The sequence below is a fragment of the Parus major genome, chromosome 2, assembly GCF_001522545.3.
Source record: "Parus major isolate Abel chromosome 2, Parus_major1.1, whole genome shotgun sequence".
Taxonomy (NCBI): Eukaryota; Metazoa; Chordata; class Aves; order Passeriformes; family Paridae; genus Parus; species Parus major.
The window spans coordinates 26,582,599-26,605,779 of NC_031769.1; the positions used below are offsets into that span (position 1 = coordinate 26,582,599).

A 23,181-nucleotide genomic window follows, 5' to 3' on the forward strand; every position below is an offset into this window, starting at 1 on the left:
GGACTCAATATTCCAATAAGCCATAAAGTGTCAGTAGTGCCATTAATATTTTCAATCTAATTTATAAATAAAACTGGATCATAATTGAGGAGCAGGTTTTGACCTGGACTGTGATATACAGCAGCTTGATAAAGAGGTTTCCCATGATCCTGTAGAGACTTCTGGATGTATCACAGTTAGAACAGTTAGAGTTCTAAGGTTTCTGGGAGTGGGAGTTTTGAGAGTAAAAAACCCTTTAAATATGTTGAAGAGTGATTTACTTTGGATAGGGAAAAAAAATGTCCATCTCCAAGCTTCGAATCTGTGGTTTAGACTTGTGCTTGGTAAAGTAGAGCAGAGCAAGAAACCAGCATTCCTGTTCTGGCTTTTTTGTAGCATTTGTGATAGTCATGCTTAGATTTTGATATATTGAAGTCACACAGCAGGTTCTAAACGCTTCACAGATATCAATAAACTATCAATAACTGATAGCTAACTTAAAGGCTTAGGCCTGTATTTTCATTGAAAACAGTATGAAATCTGTGCAATCTTTGCACAAGTTTTGTTTGCACAGACTTCGGTGTTGACTGTCCAGTGTTGAAACTGAAACAATGAAGTCAAGTGAAATTGAGATTTTTCTGTCAGAGTTCATCCATACCCACTGATAAAGAGGCAGTCCAATAAATTACTTAATCTACTTTTCTGGGAAAACAATTATAATAGTATGATATAATAAGAACAACTTTAAACTTCATTTTATATACTAAAATAGAAAAAAATATCCTTCACACTATTTTTTTAATTTTAAAAGACTATTCAGGTTTTTTATTGCAAATCAATATTATAATCTAATTTATTGTATTATATGGCTCTGCTAGTTAAAATGTTTCTCAAAGTATGGTCTACAAATAATAAAAAAATTCTGTATTTGAAGAAAGTTTAGATTTTTATTTCAAATAAAATATTTGATCTGTAAGATTAATGGCATGCTAGTATATTTATACAGTACTTAATAAAGGGTACACAGTTCTCACATTAATAAACAGTTACAATGAGTGACAGTACTCATAATACAAAGCTGTGTAATATATAAAATGTACATATTTTTATTGAGTTTATGCTTTTGAGATTACTGATAGATGAAGTCATAATTACTTACTGTTTTTGGAACACATAATTTTACAGAGAAGATACTCTGTATAAATTACTGTCAACAGAGCTGAAGCCTGGGATCAGGAAGGCAAAGTGATTGGTACTGAGGGTCAGTTGTGTTCTCTCTGGAAGTGTTTCTGCAGGCCTGTCTGCTGTGCACGTTGCTTCAGAGTGGCCTGGATGTTGCTGTTGAGATAGACACCTGAAAGCTCTTAAAATCTGGAGGTCTACAGATTAGACATAGAAAGTGAAATTGAGCAGAGCTATCCTCTCCTGTGATACAAAAAGTTGGGAAGGCAGTGAAGGACTGGCAGCTGATCTTTATGTCCAATTTCACTGCTCATTAAATTATCAGAGGAAAACTCACATTTTTGTCTAATCCAGCAAGTCACATGTTTTATTAGTCAAGCATGTTTTGTGTGCACAGACAGCATAAGACTAAAGCTGGGTGAATAAAAGGCAACTTACTTGACCTGCCAGCTACATATTGCTGGCAGCATCTATTGCCATATCCTGACTCAGTTTCATTAGCATATAATGATGCTTACATTATTCATTAATACTCTTCTCAAAGCTTTGTAACTCCCTACATATGGCTTCCCCCCCCCCGCCCCCCAGGTTTTATGGAGTTTAAAATTAATTTAAATTGTTAGGTTCCTAATAGTACGCTTATTTTCTGTTAAAACTGTGGAAAACCATACTTTTATGAGAAGACTTGATTTCATATATAACATAACCATTTATTATTATGCTTATTGCATACCAAGCATGGGCTTTTTTCTTTTGTATGTAAGTACTCAACTGAAAATAAGTACAGTGTAGATTACATGATGTTGTGTAGTTGGGATTGAGGATTACTTTGTATTGCTATATGCCCTTGTGTTATACAAACCCTAACCCAATATTTTCAGTTTGTAATAGTAATGATGAAAAACATAATGGTCTATGATCTGTTTTTCTGCTTACATAATATATATGCTGGCAGTCACAAGACTCCGTTGAATTCATGGGTTGGCACTCAGTTGAATGTGTTTTTTCTGCAGTGAGTACAGAGATTAAACTTGAAAATGGGCTCCTCATGCTCATTCAAAGTGATAGCAGGAGGAAGGAAGAGTTTCACTTTAAGTGGGAAGGGATAGTCACTCCTTGCAGTTAAGCACTGAATCAGATGGAGACAGCTGCAGAGGCAAGATATGCATTGCAAAAACAGATCAATTGGAATCAGTCCCATCCAAATGAAATTACATCACTCAATAACCTTCCTTTCAAGCCATTGAAGTCTTTTGGCCCAGATTTTTCTTGTCAACTCACTGAGTTTTGCCAATGATTAAAGTATCCTGAAATTGCTTCGATAACATCAGGGACCTTGTTGTGACAAGGTCTGTAAATGCAGTCATTTAAAAGAGAAAGCTGGGTTTCATGTAGAGTATTGCGGGTATTGACTGGATATTTTTCATGGGTTCTCAGAAACTTCTATTCACAAGGACAGTACAGAATGAAGGAAAATTACATATCCCATACAAAAGATTAAATAAAATATTGGTATTATATATGTGAAATGGTTTCATTCAGTACTAAAAGTATAATTTTCCTCTGAAGTAGTTTGAAAATGTGTTCTTGTTTTGAAGTGGGCATATAAGTACTTGGAGAACAGAATTCTGTAAATCAAGACAGTAACTGTCACATGGGAACATAAACAGTGACATTTAGAACTGGTCACTGCATAAGCATGTTGACTAAGATAAAGCAGAGCTCTTCTGCTCCAGTGGTACCTCAGATGCTGTGATCTTTTGTCCTGTAACTTTTTTACAGGCTAATCAGTGTGTATATTAGCAGATATAAATCTGTAACTGTTCAGGAAGAATTTATTAATATTAATAATTTGATCAATACTGAGAAAATTGAAGTAATTGGCAATGTCTAGAAGACACATTGCTCATCATTGGTTTTGGGGTCTGGTTTTTTTTTTGTTTTTTTTTTTTTTGTTTCCTCTCTAAAGAGCTCAGCAACTCTTATCCACTTAATAGAGCTGTTGGGTACAGATTAATTTCTGAGATGATGTGTACCTTGAGCAGCCTGAATCTTATAAATGCATATTACTTACCATCTTTACCTCATTAAAGTTGTTCACAAATACCCCAAATTTCTCCTTAGGCTTAGCAAACTTTACCTGGTTCCCACCAGTTCTAATTTTTCAGCATTGGTAAGGTACACTGAAGCAGCTTCCTGCCTTCAGACCCTTGAAGAAAAACTGATTTACATTGTGGCTGAAAATGTATTTTTACTTGTGCCCAGTTAGCAGCCAGAAACATTGCTTTTACATCAGTTACTTCACCTGATGATGACAAGTATTAAAATGGCTAAAAAAGAATCAGGATCAAAACTGCTGACCTAAGCATTACGTGTGTTGCGATTTGCAATTTTCCGTGTCGGTTACACAAATGAAGAGTAGAAAGTACGGAAATAACTTGTGGGGTTTCTTGTCCTATAAAGCCTTTTGAAAAGGAAATCTGCACGTACTCTTAGACACCCTCCCTATATGTAATATTTAATTAAGTGAGGAAGCAGATGACAGCCATGTGTGATTAGGGAGGAGACAGGTGTGTTTCTCCCTCTTTGTACCAGAATTTGAAGGAAAGTGCTTTTATAATTTCTTTTTGTCCTGGATTGAAGGAGAGCTAGGAGAGAACAATTCTTCTGAAGGACCAAATGTGCAGTTAATTGGGAGCCTTCCTGTTCAAAGCATCTATTATGGCATTATCTGTGATGCTTTTTTCTTCCTCAGTATTTGTTGCATCTACTGGTAAAGAAAGGAAAGCTGTTCAGTTTTGCTCACCATCCTTATTTCCAATTTTTGTGCTCAATAAATCCTTTTCCTAGGTGAGGCTGTAAATACAAGTTCAGCTATTGCAGACAATTCTGGGTATTTCAGTCAGCAGAAATTTGAATGGATGTAGAGGAATGGGAGCAGTTCTTTGGTTGAGGAAGGGTTGGCAAATGGTATGTAGGGATGGAAGAAGAGCAGGAGAGACTAGAGCAGGAGAAATGTCATCAGTGCAGGTGGTCTCAGAGCAGTCAGTTTTCAGATGAGTTTGCTGTTGTATTACAACAATACAATTAACTACAATAATTACAAGCTATTGTATTTATACATTCATATTCCTTTGTCTTTTACCACTCTTTCACTTGCTAGAAAAAAAACCCAAACTTGTTTAAACAAAGCCAGTAGTGATTCCTTAATTAATAATATTTCAAACATGAGAGGGGTGAAGATAATCCTAGAACATATAAAATAAATGATGTCAGGTTAAATTTTTAAAAGAGTAGAAATGGAAAAATGGCCCAACCATTTAAAAAATAATTTCCCTTTAATGTAGGAGTAAATATTCTAATATACTTTAAAATTTTTTGATACGTTGTTACCAATAAAAATGCAATACAAAGAAATACTATAGGAATAACTAGTGCAGGTGTAGGTTACTTACTCTTCCTGCTTGATGTCTCTGTTCTTACAGCCTTACCTAAAGTGCTACAAAATATTAGGCTCTTTTCTCAGTAGTTTCCTCTGAGAACCTTGTTTATACATAATTACTTTGTGAGCTTATTAAAATTTAACTGATTATTTTATTTGTTCAACCATGAAGTTGGTTCTATACATAAAAACATGTTTACATTGATAAAATTTTATATAAAAATAATTTATAAATATAAATTTATTTATAAGTACAGTTATATGTAGGTATATATACACATATATGTATGTGTATACACATATTTATAGTTATTCATGCATTTTGAGAAACTGTATTTAATACAAAGTATGTATTTGAAGTATGGGTTGCTGTATTCCTGCCCAAACCTTGCTAGCCCAGATGGGACAGCCTGTCATATTCTGATGACCTGACTGAAATGGTGCAGTTGCAGCTACTGGCATTGCTGTGAGAGGGTAGAGGTGGCACAGAGACCTTCAGTTTATCTTGATTGTTTCTGATGCTACCCTTCAAGTTTCTGCATTTCAGTGTTGCACCATGTCAACCTTTCCCACTGAGGCTGTCAGAACAAAACTAGTTGCACTCAGTGAGGGAATGGGATTGTAATGAGATGACTATGGAGAGTATTTCTATCTTCCAGCTAAGCTTATCTTCAGTTTTCTAAAAAAGTTCAAAATTGTGCTGTAGCACTGCAGTTCAGGACACCCAATTTAAAATTTTAATCTTGTCTCAAGCAAGAGATGAAGTGAGAATTGGGAGTGAATTTACATAGTGTACTTTTTGCTCCACCTCTAATTCTTAGACTCAAAATCCTTATACTCAAAACTAAAATTCGGTTGCAAGGAATTTTTTGTTGGAACATGTGGCAACAAAATGGCTCCTGTTCATCACACTGTTATATTTTATCAAAGTATGACAGCAGTTTCATTTTTATTTACAATTTTACTTAAATACATTTCAAATTAAAAAAAAAGCAAACCACAAAAAACACCAAATGGTGTGATGGAGACATTTTATCAATCTTTCTTTCAAAATGTATGTATCTGCTCAGCTTAAAGACAACATAAATGTTTTCATAATTAAAATCTCACAATGCTCCAAGATACATTAATTTGCTGTACTTTAATTACAAGTATATACATAATTAGAGGTATATAATGCTGTACATGAATTGAAATTACTTTAAAGAGTTTAAATGTAGAGAATCAGCACTTTAAAATTGTATTGATTTTTTATAAAGCTTTCTTGAAAAGTTTGTATGTCATGAGTGTCAAAAGACAGGAAGTACAAGTAGGAAAAAAAAATGCTGTGAAGGCTTTGGAATTATTGGCTCAAAGACGTTTTTTCAGAAGTGACTAAAGCCTTTTACGTACTGAATTATTACAATGCATTTTGAAAGAAACCCCGCCTTATTTAGTCCTTCCTAAATACTAAGACTTGTTTTCTTTCAAATGCTATTCCATAAAACAATAATTTTTTAAGATTATAACATAGGTCCCATGTTTGTGCTTGTAGTCAGTCTCATAGCTGCATTTCTGTGGGTTACAAATCTGAGAAAATGCTAGCTTCACAATCAAGCCTACTTGTATTAAATTGTTGCTTTTATGATTAAAAAAAAAACAAAAGGAAATTATCTTCTGTATCTTGTGGTGGACTGTCTTTGTTCTTTGAGCTGTATTGAGAAAAAGTTATAAGACTTATAAGGATACTTATATACTTAACTCAGTTTAATATTTTGACACTTGAAGATTCTTGAAAATTTGGTGTGGGTGTCTAAGTATTTGGATCTGAGCATACACATTGCTTAAATTTAGTGTGATGTTAAAATGTTTCATAAGACAGAGGAGAGCTGCTATGATCTTTCAATGTTAATATTTTTTTCTTATCACTTTACTGTGTAGATACCCTTCATGAGACACAACTCTGCCACAACTCATCCTCGGAGGCAATCGTGGAAACCTTTTATAATAGGATTTTTAAATGTGGATAAAGCTCTCAATAGAATACCTAAAGTAAAGGAGAACAGCTACCTTGTCTCAACTATAAGCTTATTATGACAAAACACTGAGTTTGCTTGTCAGGCTTGGATAGAATGTAATTGATTGGTTTGTTATTTGGACTGACAAGGTAGTTAATTTGCCTGCATTTTTTTGCACTATTCAGGAACATTTTGTATGTGCATCGTTGAAAAATCCCGGATAAATGTCTTGTCAGGATTGTCCTATTAAGTAATGTCTCTTTTCCCCTGTGCTTCGTTGGCAAATGATGTTATACAATGCTTGGATTCATTGAAGAGTGACAGAAGCCTGTGGGACTTAAATATTGTGTGCTCCTCTATGGTGATACTGAAAGAAATAAGCAACGGTTTGCCATCTGCCTGCCACTCTACTTATATACAGTTTAATAAGAACATTTCTATATAGAACACTGTGTTGTACATAGACCTTACTGTAAAAAGGATTGTTTCCTAAAAAAGAAATAAATGTTCAGTGATAATGAGACCTGTAAAACACTTGAGACTTACTATTCTGAAGGAATAGATTTGCCATGGAAAAATTGATTTTATGCTTATTAGTATGAACTAATTGTTTCTGACTCCAGACACTCGAGTGAATAGAACTATACCTATACTTCTTTCTGATTTTTCTTTTTTTAAATAAGAAAAAATTGAGTATGTGCAGGCATTTGTTTTATTTGGCTTACTTCTCTGGCAGTGTTCAGGACAAGCTTATCTCCTCCCAATACAAACACGAAATTGTTTTGTAAGTTGGGGAAGGAATGAAGAACTGATCACACAACGTGACAGCTGAGATCTTCGTCTCCGTCCGTAAATATCCTGGTAGATACACACATAGTATTTTGATCTTCAAATGGTACAGATCCAGTTCTTAAATCTACAGTATCAGAGTGTTGGCATCTTCATCGTTTTCATCTTGAACTTGCTTGGAAAAATTCTGCTCTAATGCAATCACACTTGTAACTTTATGATCTATAATCTTTGACTTTCTTGAGATATGGTGGGTTTTGTCCTCTATCAAGGCACGTTTCCATTTGAAAGTATTTTTTAAACTTAAAAAAGAAATTAAATGCTGTAATAAGTAATAGGAGAATATACAAATTTATGTATACTTATCTACGAGTCATATCTTACCAGGGCATTTCATGTTTGAATATTATATTAAATAAAATTAACCTGATGTCTAACACGTCGTTTCATTTTAAGAAGGGGGTGGGAGAATCTCAGAGTTAAGATATTTGTTGGCTCTATCAGCAATGCTTATCATTCTGTATTGGCAAGCCCACAAGGACACCTTAATAATAAAGAAATTTGCACTAGGAAGTAGACACTAATGCAGAAATTTGATCTTGAAGGACCTGTGAATCCCTTCTAGGAAGAAAAGACCCAAGTTTATTGACCATTTGTGCAGTATTCTGAAAGTAAAAAGTTGTGTCCAAGTCCTGTGTAAGCAAGGGAGAAAAAAAATACTTGCCCATACATCATGCTGAGTTTATGGAAAAAAAAAAAAAAAAAAGTAATGTTTTCTGTGATTTATGATTGTTTAATCATAAACAGTCTAGGTATTGTGGATGGGAGAGAGTGATAAAAGTGGCTTATCTTGGCTTTAGTAAGACTTCAAAAATACTTCTGTGATATTCCTTTTAATGAGTTAGAGGTTCTATTAATTAATCTGCAATAAAATTGTAGCTGATTAGTAAAGTACACCAGGTACCATGGACTCACTGTCAAATGATACTCAGCTCACTGGGTTCCACTCAAGCTCTCCTGGATGCAGTATTAGGATATTTTTGTTAATTTTTGCTTTAGCGTATATGAGGTACTGAAATAAAGTGTTTGGTTACATTTGTGGGTGATGACAGTAGGATGTGAGGGAGTAGTACAGTGTTAGAATTTAAAAGAAAATTTTAAGAAAGTATTCAGAAAAAGCATGCAGTGCAGAAAGGAAAATGCAAATCACCATTGATTGTGTGATTATGATACCAAGAACAACTTCAAAAAAAAAAATATTGTGGGGGACTGTCAATCACAGGACATTGATCAAACTGATCAAACCTGATACATACAGAAAGAAGTGTTGCATTTAACTTGCATTTAAGTACTTCTGAATATTCAGAAGATCAGTAGCTCACCCTTTGAAATTCCTCAGCTAGCATATCCTGTCCACTTTGGTAAACAGAGAAGGTCCAGACAAACTGAACTGGAAGTTAGGAAGACCACAGGAGACATGAATAAAAATAGCTTAAAATAGTAATACTTCTTTAATTTAGTGAAGGTGAGAAATCTGTTAAAAATGCCTGTATTAATATAAAGATGATAGAGACAGAAGTTGCTTCAAAGAAGGAAAAAAAAATGGTCTTCAAAGCTGATCAGACCAAAAATAAGCTACATTGTATCAAGATGATGTAGCCAATAGAAAGTTTTTGTCTAATTATAAGAATACTTGCACTAGAGATGTTTGTTAGGGAAGTTCACTAATCTCTGCTATTGGAGGATTTTAAAGACAGACTAATGCGTGTTAAGTACTATTTCAAGTATTGTTGATATTTTCCTGGGCGTGCTTGAAATCCTAAGATGAATTCCTGCTGTATTTTTTATGGTTTTCCCCAGTTCAGCCTCCTTGTAGAATTTTGGTCTTTCTGTCTCTGTCCCTTTCTCCCTTTCTCTCTTTCTCTTTCCCATATCATTAGGTTGAAAGCCAGATGCTAACACTTGATGTTTCACATTTTGAAAGATGTTTGGTGGCAATATTCAAAAGTATAATGGACTTTTCTAGTTGTTCATAAATAGTACACCATTCAGTAGAATTAGTAGTCTGAACACCTGAGAGTGGCACCAGAGATGCAATCATGAATTACTAGAATGTATTTCAGAAAAACAAATGCAGCATTTGGTAGTAGCTTCTTAAATTTTACACTTTTCAGTCTGTCAAAGGACTTTCTCAGTGTCTGTAATTGGTGTGTAGCATTACTTTAATGCATGTCTTTGAGTAATTGTCTTCACAGAAATTCTTGGTTTCAACATTAAAATGCTGCAAATATAAGTTCTGTACAGTAGCTGTATATTAACAAAAGCAAACACATCTGAAATAGTGTTCATAATATTATAATCCACTTGTACATGTGGGCCATTGATGAATTTTGCAAACTGATTTAACAAAGCCATGTGTTGTGTAGTTTTGCAGTACTGAGAGAAAAGTTAATTTCTTGTTGAAAGAAAGCTGTTCACATACAGGTATAGTAAATAAAGTTTCTTATCAGCATTCTTAGAATTCATTCTGTACATGTAAACTTAAGTTTCATAAAAAGATCAAAAAGATTTGTAGACTGTTCAGAAAAAAACGTTGGTTGCATAGGAATGACATATACTGATAACCCTTTCAGATTCTTCCTTACCCATAAATAATCAGTGTTAGGTTTTTAGATATGAGGGGGTGTTTGATTTAGTATTAAAATAATGATTTTAATCAGTTAAATTAGTTAGGTGGCAGTTTTGGGTTTAGTGTAATAAATTTAGCTACACAGATGTCTGCCAGATTAATGCTTGTTTTCTTTTGCTGTTTTGTGTTATCATTGATAGATGCTATTTGTTTTTATTAATGCCTTTGAGATTGGACAGAAATTTAAGTAAACAGGAGATGAGACAATTTCCCATATCCAAAAGAACTTAGGCACCTTATCAGGAAACTATGCTTAGCTGAAGTTCATTAAGCTCATTGTGCTCTGTCAGGCTATGTCTCTCTCTTGGCCATACACTGTCTTCATCAGCAGTAGGTATAAAACAGATAAAAAATTAGGTATAAAATTAGGTATAAAATTAGATATAAAAAGTAGAATTCAATAATCATCCCTCATTGGGTATAATCTCTCACCTTTGTGCAATAGCCATGCCCTCTCTCTTCCAGGCATAACAGAAGAGTGATAGTCTGCTCTGTCATCCACCATGATGTAAATAAGAGACCTCCTTTTGTGTACTTCCATTGTACATGGCATAATACAAAGTTGAATGTGACTTCATTACTTAGTGTAATACCATAGCATTGTCCTTCCCAGAAAGTATTTCATTTACCTAAATCAAAATTACGAAAGTATTAGAATCCAGAAAGATGTAGGTTGTAGAAGTCCCTGAAGGACATCTGTTCCAGCCACCCACTCAGTGCAGGACTGACTGCAAAGTTAGATCTAACTTTGAAATTAGGTGAAGTTCCTTAGTTTAATGTGGGTGAACTTCTGGCATCTGTGACGATATGGAACCATTCAGGATAGCAGGTACCTGTGTATGAAAAAGTCATATAGTTGGGCTATATCCTGGTTTATAATGAACAAGTTATGCGTATGTAGTCATATAAGAATTTTAGTGCAGAAATTTGTCACATTTCTGGTGGTAAAATCACCTAAAGCTTGACTTCCCTATGTGAGAAGACTTCTTAAAACTGTTCTGTAGAACAGAAACTGCAAGGTGACTGCAGATTTTTAGTTGTTATGCCATTTATAGCCAAGGGGAAAAGTGTAGCAATCAGGAAGGGGGGGAGAACCAACTTCTGTTTTATACTTAATAGGGTTTTATTATTTTGTCAATTATTTTCTGAAAACAAAGGAGTTGCTAAGCATCTAGATCTTATATTTCAGAGTCTGAATAAAGTACTGCATCACTTCTGGTTTGTGTTTGACCTATGATATATCACAGCAAAATAAAAGTAATTTGTTTTAGAATTATTTGGGCTGAATTGAAGAGTTTTGGTGTATCATGGTAGGGTAAGATACCCTACTTTGCTTACTTTCACATTGTTTCAAGAAATATCAGAAGCAAAAGATGAGTGTTAGCCACATATTTTGTAATGAAAACATGCTAGTTTTAGGCTCCTCCTTCAGTAACTACAATAAATGTACTTTTTGGACAGCATTAATAATGGTGCACTAAATAGAGGACTATAAATTTATTTCACCATTAGATGTTAAATTTTACAGTTTAAATAAGGGCACAGGAGAGTGCCTTCTTTGATGTGACATGTAAGAGTTGCTGATGCAACCCCACCACACAGTGTTCATTCCTGTCATCCAGAATTTATCCCTCCTGTGGTCTGGTTGCAGTAAGGTGTCACAGGAGCACTCCTCAGCTGTTCCAGGCTGAAGTTATTTGTTTGGTTCCACAATTGGAATTCACTTGAGCTACATTCATTTACTCTGAGTTTTTGGGAATGCTTATGTGCTCCTTTCTATTTTATGTCATGCAGCTGCTAATAAGAAACCAATCTTGACAGTGACTTATGTGGTCATGGCTGGTTTTAAGTTGCTTGTGTGAAATCAAAAATGTGCTGCAATTTAAAATGAACCCCAAATCACGCCTCCATCTGTTTGCAGTTCCAGAGTGACTCAGCACTTGGACACTAAGGGATTAAAGGGGAGAGAGACTGGTGCCTGAGATGAAACCACTGTTCCTCAGATGTCTCTTCCTCAGGTGCTAAAAGCCTTTAGTTGTAGTGGGGTCTAAAACAAGCCAGCAAAGGATGATGCTTATCATCCTTAAACCATCCTTAAATCTGCCCAGGTGCTGGAGTAGCCATTGTGCTGTATGCCTTCAGCAAGTGGGTGCATGTACACACACGCATCCCACTGCAGCCCCCTTGGAGTTTAAAAGTTATGGATTAGCTTCTAATTTTTTTTCTGACTAATTCTGAGTTTCTCGGAGTAAGGCTTATATGACAAATACTCTACTTTTAATGGTGAGATATGTAACAATGTTTTATATCTCTTACTTTCCATTAAAGTAAATCTTTCCAAGCTGTTGTGACAAGTCGGGAGCAGTATTTGTATTTTGGAATTTTGTATTTTGTTTACCATGGTACCTTTTGGCGTGACACTGCAGGCGGTGTGCAATGATGCGTACATAAGTGAGATTTTCTGTAGTCTCTGAAGCATATTTGGAAAGTTGTATTTAAAGATTAGCTTATTAATGTTGTGTTTCAGGGACATGTAGCTAATTATTTTTACAGCTATAGATGGGTGATGCTGTCTTGTGAATGCAAAGTAGGTTTCTTCGCTGTGGCTGAATCAGCTCTTTGTGGTTTTCGATGATATTAACCAGTGACTTACAGACGTGCCAGTGACGGGCGGGTTTTGCATTCACCGCTCCTCTGTAAAAGCACAGGTCTTTTTCCCCAGTGCTTGCAGGAAGACTTCTGCAGGCCAACTGATAAGACTCCCTCCTGTGCAGGTAGATGCAATGTAATGAAATTGGATGTGTGTGCTGAGCTTTGTAAATAAAATGAGATTGACCCCAGCCATTATCTCATTTATCTCATTTACATTGTAAAATCAGTATCTGCACTATTGATTAGAGCGTAATTGGTTAATTATGAACACGATAGGGCTTTAGCGCTGCTAGCTGTACTACTAAAAAAACTAATAAAAACAATCCAAGGGCAAGAGCAGATGGAGATCACTCTGTTAAAGAACAAAGCAAACATATTTCAGGTATGGAAATGCCTAATCAAGCTTTCTTGTGGTGAAGATGTAGCTGACATGAGTTCCGCTATAAGTAAAAAAATGCTTGTTTGGGGTTTTTTTAACTTTTAATCGTAACTATTTCAGAATTCACCTTTCTTCTTCACACTCCATTTTCTCCGTGTTTAGTGGGCATATATCTATCCTCATTAATTGCTGAAATGAGGAGCAGAGTGATTTTTAATTTTGATGCATAAAGTAATTTCAGACTTGTTATAATGGTGATAGTAAGCAATTACCTGTCAGTTAGAGGTAATTTAGGAGGTTAGGTTAGCTTGTCTTTGTGTGGAGCTCAGCTTTTATTTCCACAAAGGTTTCAGTACAGCACCTAACCAGGCTGCTGAAGATGGCCCACCCCTTAATTACATTTGTAAATCATGTGCTTTACCATAAAAACAGTTATACACAAATAGCAGCAGGATAAAATACCTGCTAGTTTAAGTTTGAACATGTGACCTTGAATGCACAAGGGTAAAAATTCCAACAACCTGAATATGGAGGAAGTGGCTTCTTTCCCTTTCTTCTCCATCTCAACAGTTTTGTTTGTCCTATTAAGCCATCTTCAGGATGGAAGTGTATGATATTTGTAAATGATGGTGCCATGTGACTCCTTTCCTCTGTAAATGTCTGGGATGTGATGGATCTGTGAGTCCATTTACTGACAGTCTGCAAGACTTTCAGCATGGCATGACATCTTTTGTGACCCATAATTTCATTCTCTGTAACTAAGTCAAAAATACTCTGCATTTTGTGTCACTGAATTTTATTTTCTGAATATGACAGTGGGATTTCTGTCATTTTTATGTTGCTGGACAAAAGAACACAGCTAATAATATACACTTGAGGGTTTAATCTTGTTTTATTAGTGCCATTTTAACTTGGGTACAGTGTTTACTTTTGGAATTAGGAATTAAGAATGCCAATTTTTTTTTTTTTTGTCACTGTAATGTGTGTAAGCTTCATGTTTTGTCCCCAGTCACTCAGCAGACGATGTTTGCCAGACAGCTAGAGCATCTTTAACCAAGGTGCATTCATCCATTTTCCCAGCATCATGCTCTGGGAACTTAAGAATAAGTGAATTTCTGATTTCCAGTACAGAATTCGTATTCCAGTAAAAAGCAGTAGGAAGTAAGCATTTAAAAATACTTGGTATAGCTACACTTTTATCACCATGCAGCTTTTTTATGTTTTGATATATAAAAATACTTATTTGCATTTCCTCAGCTGTGCAGATGAGGACAGAAGCTATTAGTATCTGAAAACTTTCATATAGATATTTTTAACTCATTCCAAGAAAATGCAATTTTTATTCCACCAAACTAAACAGTCTGAAGTGATAAAAATTAATGACAATAAATATTAAAAACACTGCACTTTAGAACGGTGCCTCAAGATCCATATTTAATTTCACAATGTCATGGTTATTTCAGCACGGCTTTGCGAATTCCCTCCACGTATTCTGATGAAACATGGCTAAAAGTGCAGTCAGGAAGTACCACATTCTAGACACAAAATGGTAAAAATGCAAGAGATGCCAAAGTGTAATTTTAAAGGGGAATAATTTTCTTTTGAACATAGAAACATATAGAGCAATACCTTCATAAAAAAATGAATAATCTAAATTGACACTGTTTAAATCACATACAGATTTTAGGATTAAACTCTGAAAGTACTCTAAATCAGTCAGAAATAGTATGTTTCTTTATTTTCAGTTACTTAAGAGGATCCTTAAGTTTACATGAATGGAGTTCTGATAAGCACTGCTCAAGTGCAAGCCCTGACATGCATAAGATTCCAGATATAGAAATAGCTTAGTAAAAATATGCTCCTTTACAGATGAGAACATTGAAGCTCAGAGGAGGCTTAATATTTTGCTGAAGGTCACATACACTGTTGGGATTTAGGAGTCATCCCATCTCCCATTCTCAACCTTTTTATTATATTAATACACCTTTCACAGGAAATAAAACTGGATGTATTCCTGATTTTAAGTAATATATTTCAACATTAGAACTCTTCTGTCCTTAAAAACTGAGAATGATTTTCTATTTTACATGTTTGCTTAAGTTAGAGTCCTGGAGTTAGATTTAGTCACTGCTAAGCAATCCTAAGGATATATATTGCAATTTGGTATATCTCATATTCAAAAAAGTATCAAAACCATGTCAGTTGTGTTGAATCCTGTGAATTGTCAGATTATTGCTTTTAATTTCTATTTAGTGGAAAAAGAGTACATACTGTACCCTGACCAGTGCTCATGTGTTACCTGGGATTCCTGGCAAACACAGTCTTGGCAGCAAGGACTAAAGTATTTACTTAGGTTAAAAATCATAATCTAAAACAGTTACTTCTGTTTGTTTGCAGATTAATTTTTGGAGAAGTCAGCATTATGTTCTATTAATGCAGCAGTATGTCCCATTAGTTGAATCCCCTGTGATGCACTGTCTGTTCATTGATAAATTATATCCCTCTGTCTGTGATCTGGTGATGCCTGTGCCATGCTATTTCTGCAATTTTTGGACATTTTTGTGTTTGTACATACTGTAGAGGAAAAAATGAGTGGCCAGGAAAGCAGATAAAGAGAGTGTGGGGAATTTCTCTAAGAATTTCGATTTTTAAACATTTACTCTTTCCTATTTTTTCAATAATTTATATTGGCTTTAATTCAGTGTTTAAGACTGCTTAATGAAGAGACTGTTGCAAAGTAAATTTGAAAAAAGCTTTCCTTTTCATACAAAGGAATACAGGGGGATATGCAAATTAAGAGAAGTTCAGTAGGGTATATGAAAATCTCTACTATTTACTTTGAAAAAATCTCTCATTTTGAACCTATTATTGTTCTAATTTAAAAATCCCTTCATGAAACACTTGTTCTACTGTAGCATTTTATCTATTTGTGGTACATTAAAAGTAGGTTGACAATAGCTATGCTGTATATTATGAGCTTTTTCTGTGGACCATGTATAGTACAGAACACTAATGAAAGGTATATCAAAGAACATAAGTTTGTTGTGTGTACACAGAGCACTTTTATAAATGAAAGATCACAGTGAAATCCTTTTAAATTAATGCCCTTTACAGAAAATTCAGCATGAATGAGAAAATATTTTGTACATTTGTTTATCAACCACATAGTTCTGGTGTAGAAAATGTAATTCATGGCTGTAAATTATACTTGAGTTATTTAATATGTAGGTGAATTTTTCACAAATCTTTCCTTAAAAAGCTACATGTGCAAAACAATGTCTTAAAACTATGAAAAATAAATATTATCAGTTTCTAAAAAGGTTAAAATTTTGGGGAAAAAAGGGGCAGTGAATGACACTGAAGTATCTAAAAATTTAAGCACTTTTTTCATTAATTTGCAAGTCTTTGAAATGTTGTCATTTATATAAGATGATGACAAAGGTGATATATGAGTGTCTGCATCAGTATATTCCAGATTAAGCAGAACCTACTTGAAGTGGCTGTTTAAAATTACCCTTTATAGAAAACTGGTTTTCTTTATTATGATAATGGATCAGGATATTTTCTGCTGAGAATTGCAGGGAAGCTCAATCTGAAATAGTACAGAAGTACCATTTAATATAAATACATATTTTGTTTTTCTCTTGCAGATGTGATGAATGCAGGCTTTGCTACCATTTTGGCTGTCTAGACCCTCCCTTGAAAAAGTCTCCTAAACAGACTGGCTATGGATGGATTTGTCAGGAATGTGACTCAACATCCTCCAAAGTAAGTTCAGGCACCCAAAAAATAGCTGAAGTATTCTGGTTTTAAAAGTTTTACTTAGTGTCTGAAGTTTTTTATGAAATGCTGTGCGTACGTCTGCTCTGGTAGAAGGTCATAAAATAAATGATTTCAGGTTCTTTTTAAAATAGGTATTAAAAAATCCAGAGTGTATGCAAAATGGAAATATTCTTAATCAGTAAAAAAAACTTTACTATCCTAGTTAACTTCTTGTTTTTTGACATCGTGCTCTCTGTGAGAAATGTGTGAGTACAGATGCTGTATCAGCATTGGTAATATTATATAATACAAGAATAAGTATTTTAGGAGTACTACAGAATACAGACCTCTAAGGACAAAGAAAATGCATGTATTCTCTAAACAAAGGAAAGTGATTTGAATTGCTAAACCTTTTTCTTTCCCTGAAAATTAATATGAAGGTTATCAATACCTTATATTGATTGGCAGGTAGGTCCTGTTCAAATATTACATTGTAAAACTGGAACTACATTTTTGACATGGATTATCTCTTTAATAATACTGAAAGTAATACTATTCTTTCATAGTACTGACTTCAGAAAATAAAGATTTTGATTTTTTGGCTGCACAGAAACTTTAGCACTGGCATTCTTTTCTATCATCTCCATAATCTCTGAAAAGATGCTTTTCAATTGATTTCTTGAGTGGATTTATAAATGCATCTGATACCTCCATGTAAAAATAAAAGAGTATTCTAAAAGTCTGCAAGATTTTTCAGGTTACTGCCTCTTCCTTTATATTTCTCAGATTATTTTACCTAGTAAGTGCCTCAGTATACACAGGGACACAGCTGTGATGAGATGTTCTCATAAGTTACTTGTCAGCATACTTGGATACTTAAACTCTGTCATGCATTTACTTTTAAGATTGGCACATACAGAACATTCAGGGAGTGGTATCATTTTTTGGCTTTCTAGTGTTCATTTCCAATTGCAAAAATATGTTATTCAGTTTCCCCCTGGAGGATTAATCAAATTGTTCTTTTATAAGGAGGTAGAGAGACAGACACAGGAAATTAGCTGTCCACTACAGTTTGGACATCAAGCAGTCTTTCTTGAATACCACTTACATGCAATAGACATTCCAAGAGTGAATTAGGACTGTTATTGAATTTCTGTCACCTACTTAAACTAAAATGGGGTCCTGATAACATGAGTTAAAGTCTCATGTCTCTTCTATTCTTGACTTCCAAGTAAACAGAAAAATCCAAGGGTTTGTAATTTCTAGTTGTGTTTTCCTGGAGATTAGTATACTTTGTATCAGATACAATTTTTTAGTTACTTTATGAGGTAAATTGATTATGACTTCATTTCTTCCAGGGTGTGTATGTATTAGTTTTAAGGTCTGTTGAAAAAAGAAATGTTTTAAAGAGTAAACAAAAATTTTCAGAAGGATTATACGTTTTGTGTTGTCTTGGTGATTATTATGAATTTTAAAAATGTTCTTGTGTCTGATTTTCATTCACAAAGATTTTTAGTGAGTAAATTTAAATCAAATCTCTTGCACTTTCAAGTACAGGCAATTAGAATTGCATTTGAGTGAGTACGTAATGAATACGAAAGATACTGAAAAAATTGTCTTATGGGGACTCCTTGTGGTTTTGTTTAGTCATTTTCACATAGCTTTTCCAGAAAGCTGTGCAGAGAAATTTCTCAGATAAAGCTGTATTGCCCTGTATGTTCCCCAAAGCCTTTTTTGGCAGCTTTTTTCTGTTTTATACTATGCAGTGTAATAAAATAAAAGAAATATGGCATCAAGTTAAACTCCTTTTAGCCATAATGTGAACCTGTTTTTTAAAGGATTAGGACTTTGTCTTGTATTTCATAAATTTCAAATTCTTTGTTCTATATGGCTTTAGGATTGTGTATTATATATATCTGTGATTTTTCACAGCCAGGAGGATACTATATGATAAGGCTTTTTCTACCCTTCCTCAGAGAGGGAGGTCTCTCAAATCTGTGCTTGGAGCTCAGAAGTGAACAAGAAGAGAAAGTTGGGTCATTTGCTGCACTCTGCCTGACCTGTGGATGAATTGCAAGCCTGAGCTACTGATTATTTCAGTCTCTCAGTCACTCACTGCATCCAATTTTTGATGTGTCACAGGGAAGTTACTAGTATGGATTATTGCAGCAAAATGGGATTGAATTTTCGGCTTTGGCCAAGGAGACTGTTGTTTAGTTCTCATTCTTTTGACTTCGTTCATCTGTTTTGGTCCAGTTTAAAGCACTTATGTTTTAAAATTCTCTAACAATATATGTTCATTAGCACTACAGGGCCTTGAAAATAATTGGTAGGTAAATTACACTCTTTCAAGGACAAGAGAGGTCATAGTGCTGAGCATGTAATGGCTGTTAGTTTTTACTTCTAATTATGAAATTCAATTTTAGATCTTCAGGAAAAGTTGCATTCTGCTGACAGTGAATAATGCTATTTTATTTTCAGATTTTGCCAAGCACTTGCAGGTGTCAGCAGTACAAGGCATGTAATTTAGCAGTAATAAACATATGATTTAAATTGTTATCTAGCACAAACATTGGACATGCTACTTCCATTTTGCTCATCCTAGTCGCAGGACTCTCCAGCAATTGTGTCAGTTTTTCCACCAGCGCAGCATATTCCCATATTACCCTGCCTGTCAAATAATAGACAGACAGTGACTTTGCTGTAGGGCATGAGGGCAACAGCTTCTCTGCTGGTAATACTTGCTGTCACTTCTCTGGAATGGGTGATGCTCACTACTAAGGTCTGACAAGCTCTCTCATGTCAAAAACACTGTAGATTTTGTTACATCACATGAAAGCTGAAATAAACTTATAAGGTCTCCATTTCTGTAACTCTGTCCATTCACCCTGCAAAAGGATTACAGTGCACTTTCAGGATTGCCAAACAGCACTATAAATCATGATTTTCCTGGTAGTTTTTATTAGTGGTATTTAGGCTTAATATAGATGCTTGTTTCAACTTGTTTTAGTTGAATTTAAGAAAGATAAATAGAACATAAACCAAATAATTCAATATCATGACATGGTAATATTTAGTAGGAATAAATGTGGCCTGACCATTTTTTCATTTATGTTCAATAAAATCTTACTGCGAGATCTCTTTATTTATTATTAGATGTGGGCTTCTTTCTATTGCCTTCCAATGAAAAAGTACTGTTTGAAATACCTCCTCCAGTTTTGAACTTTTGCAAGGACCAAGGCAGTGAGGAATTTAAGCATATTATCATGGTGGTTACATTGACCATGCTACTTAAGTTTCTGTCTGCTTATCTTTGTATATAATCTGTTTTGCAAAACACTGCAGAGTGTTTGTTCCAGGCCATTATTTGAGTGCTGCAGGATCAGCTGCCTCATCTAGACTTCTGCTTAGTTTCTTTTTATTTCATTTCTTTACTATACTTCATTTTTTCAGTGGAAATAAATTGTCAGTATATATGTCAGCATGGAATTCTCATCTAAACCCCTCAGGAAATATTTTCTGGAACTGCAAATGCACAAAACACCAACTCTGGCAAGTAATATATTTTTGTAAACATTTTGTGTTCAAAATAAATCATGGATGATTTTGCTTATTAGCCAAGTAGAAACATTTCTCTGGGTATATTTTACTTTCACACAGCGAATATGCAAATGTATTTGGACACTGTAATATTTGAAACAATATTTAAAGTTTAAAATATTTTTGAATATGTAAAATGTATTTCAAACCTTTAAATTTGGTCAGATGAAAAGAAAAAAGTGCACAATTCAGTTTCTGTGGTCCATGGATTTTTTTCTAATCAAAAAAAAGGTTGGTGATCAAGAAGGTCTGTGAGGAGTGCAGAAGTGTCTGATCTACTCCTGGGTTGGTGCAGGTGACCATCTCATTATGGTTTATGGAATTTTTTGTTTTTCACTATGACTTTTCTTCAAACGTGGGAAGCATTTCCTCACACATCTAGTTTCACACAAGTGTGTTAAAAATTAAACAATGAACCCAAAGTCCTAATGTTAACCTCTCAAAATTTAGGAAATACTGAAGTTGAGGTGGCATGCAGTGCTTTAAGTGCTTTTTTGGCTATGTGTGGCTTTACAGCCTTTAATCACTTCATGCTATGATTTTTTAATTTTCTTTCATAGGACCCCTGCCTTCTCTGATTTAGCTGTTGGGGGTCACTAAAAGGGATTAATTTGGGTTGAGAATTAAGAGAAAGTCTGTCTTCAGGGTTTGCAAGCCATGAGAACTGAAGCGATGATTTCAGAAACGGGGAAAAAAAGGAAGTTCGACCTTATGTTTGAAGTAGTTGAGTTGTTACCAACAAATTGAATTTTATCTTTGTCTCACCCCAGAGCTGCTGTGAGTGTTAGGAAAAATCAGCATTTTCAAATGTTTAGTAATTGTTCCTCCTTGTTTGCTCTTGCCCAACTTGGATCCCTTGGCCCAACCTGTAGAAATGCTGAATTCTCTGAGCTGAAGTGGGAGATAGTGTGTATTCATACACAAGAAAACCCTATTTGAATGTAACAGATGAGGTTGGCATGCAGTAGTAATATAGTACTTAATCACGCCTTAAATATGTTTTACATGTGCTTATTTTGCTGTTCAATACAATGCAGTTATACACAATTACATCTAAAGTACATTTTTAAAAAGTACACAAAAAATAAAATACATACAGGTATTTTGAATTAATTCAAACTTGCTTCAATTACATATTCTGACAAAGGATGGCCCTCATTTAACCACCTTAAATCACAGAGATTGTTGTGCTTTCTTTTGAGGACAGAACATAGAGACAAAGGCACTGCCATCATGGCAACCAGCACTGCAGCTGAAAAAAGATAAAAGAGGACTGCTAATAAATCTGCTTGCTGCTTCAAGCAGAACATATATAATATAATGGGAAAAGATGTTCAGTTTCTATGCAACGTTTTGCAGCCAGAACTTAGGAGTATTTTAAGGTAGTTTACAGAAAAATGACATAGTAGAATTCACTAACTGCATTTGTCTTTCACACATTTGAATATAATGATCTATGTTATGATATGGTCATAAAGAATGATAGAGTTAAACATTTTTGTGTTTATTTGTCTATTTTAAAGTTTCTTGAGGAGAGTTTAACTAGCACTTTGGTTTCTTGTGTGATGTAGAAAGATATTTTTTAATGTAGCAACTGGATAATATTTGGTTATTTTGAAATCACTGTTGTCTTCCTAGGTTTGTGAGGAGCAGTAAATCATTGTCACTGGAGTGGTTTCCTTAAAATTGAACAAGAGAAAATAAACCAAATATGGAAGGCCATGTGAAAAATGTAACAAAAGTCCTTAAACCACTTACACCCTGTTTTAAGAACTTCAGTAGTGCCAAACCTTGGCACAGAAATGGATTTCACTACCAAGATGGTCAAAGAAAAGGGTGAAATTTCAGTTTGTGTCAATATCACGTGGCTGAAGTATTGCCAAGTGTATTTTATTTGCTTCCCAGGTACGATATTTTAAAAAAATGAGTTGGCACAACCTCTTATTTTCTGGCAAGCAGGTATAGTACATCTATGTAATGAATAATTTATACTATAAAATGTTCCAAAAATAATCAGCCTTGAAATTAACTTAAGTTGGGACTTGATTTATGAATTGTGGATAAGTTAGTTGGTTGTAAATCTCCAAATTAATCCAAAAACTCAGATACACTTAGTTGGCAGAAGATTCTCATTGTCTAGGCGGGAGGCTTAGGTTTTAATGAAAACAAAACAACAACCAAAAAAAAACAGTTAAGCACTGGAAAATATTTGTGGAACAGATGCTTACTTTTAGTATTTTGATTCTTCTCTGCATCAAAATCAGTTTTACCAGTTCAAATATTTCCTCTATGCTGACTGCCAGACCCTCATCATGAGCTTCTAGTGGTTATACTTTTTGGGTGCAGATTAACTGTATTAAAAAAAAGTACCAGAAAATTAATAATACATTATAGCATTGTCTTTCCTATGAAAAAAACATTGTCTGAAAAAGTGTCTCTTTGAAAAATGATAGTGTAACTAATACCAGCCAGATGTTTAAAGAAAGTGGAATATAGGGCTGTTTTTTAAAATGAATTATTGTTGTTTCAAATACAAAACCAAATTCCTGATTTTGAAGGATTACACTGGGATAGATCAAAAAAAGTATTGTAAAAATAAATTACCAATTAGGAGTGCAAATTGAAATACATAATTTTTCTTTTTTTGCATTAGACTTTGACAAAAAACAGCAGTTAAAATAAATCTGCTAAGAGTCTGTTTTCCCAATGG

The 23,181-nt window shown here is 34.4% G+C and overlaps 1 protein-coding gene across 7 annotated transcripts in view; it reads left to right on the plus strand.

The window, feature by feature from the left end:
- PHF14 (PHD finger protein 14) overlaps positions 1-23,181 on the plus strand; it is a 162,416-nt gene that overhangs the window by 91,101 nt on the left and 48,134 nt on the right. For 6 of the 7 annotated variants that reach the window (XR_004495784.1, XR_004495786.1, XR_004495785.1 and 3 more), the window contains exon 17: positions 16,760-16,877. Coding sequence is in view for 4 of the 7 variants with exons in the window: in XM_015618064.3 (XP_015473550.1) it covers positions 16,760-16,877 (118 nt within the window). In the remaining 3 variants the exon portion in view is untranslated. Of the gene's footprint in view, positions 1-6,523; positions 7,827-16,759; positions 16,878-23,181 lie in introns of those variants that run through there. The other variant, XM_015618067.2, reaches the window with a different exon arrangement.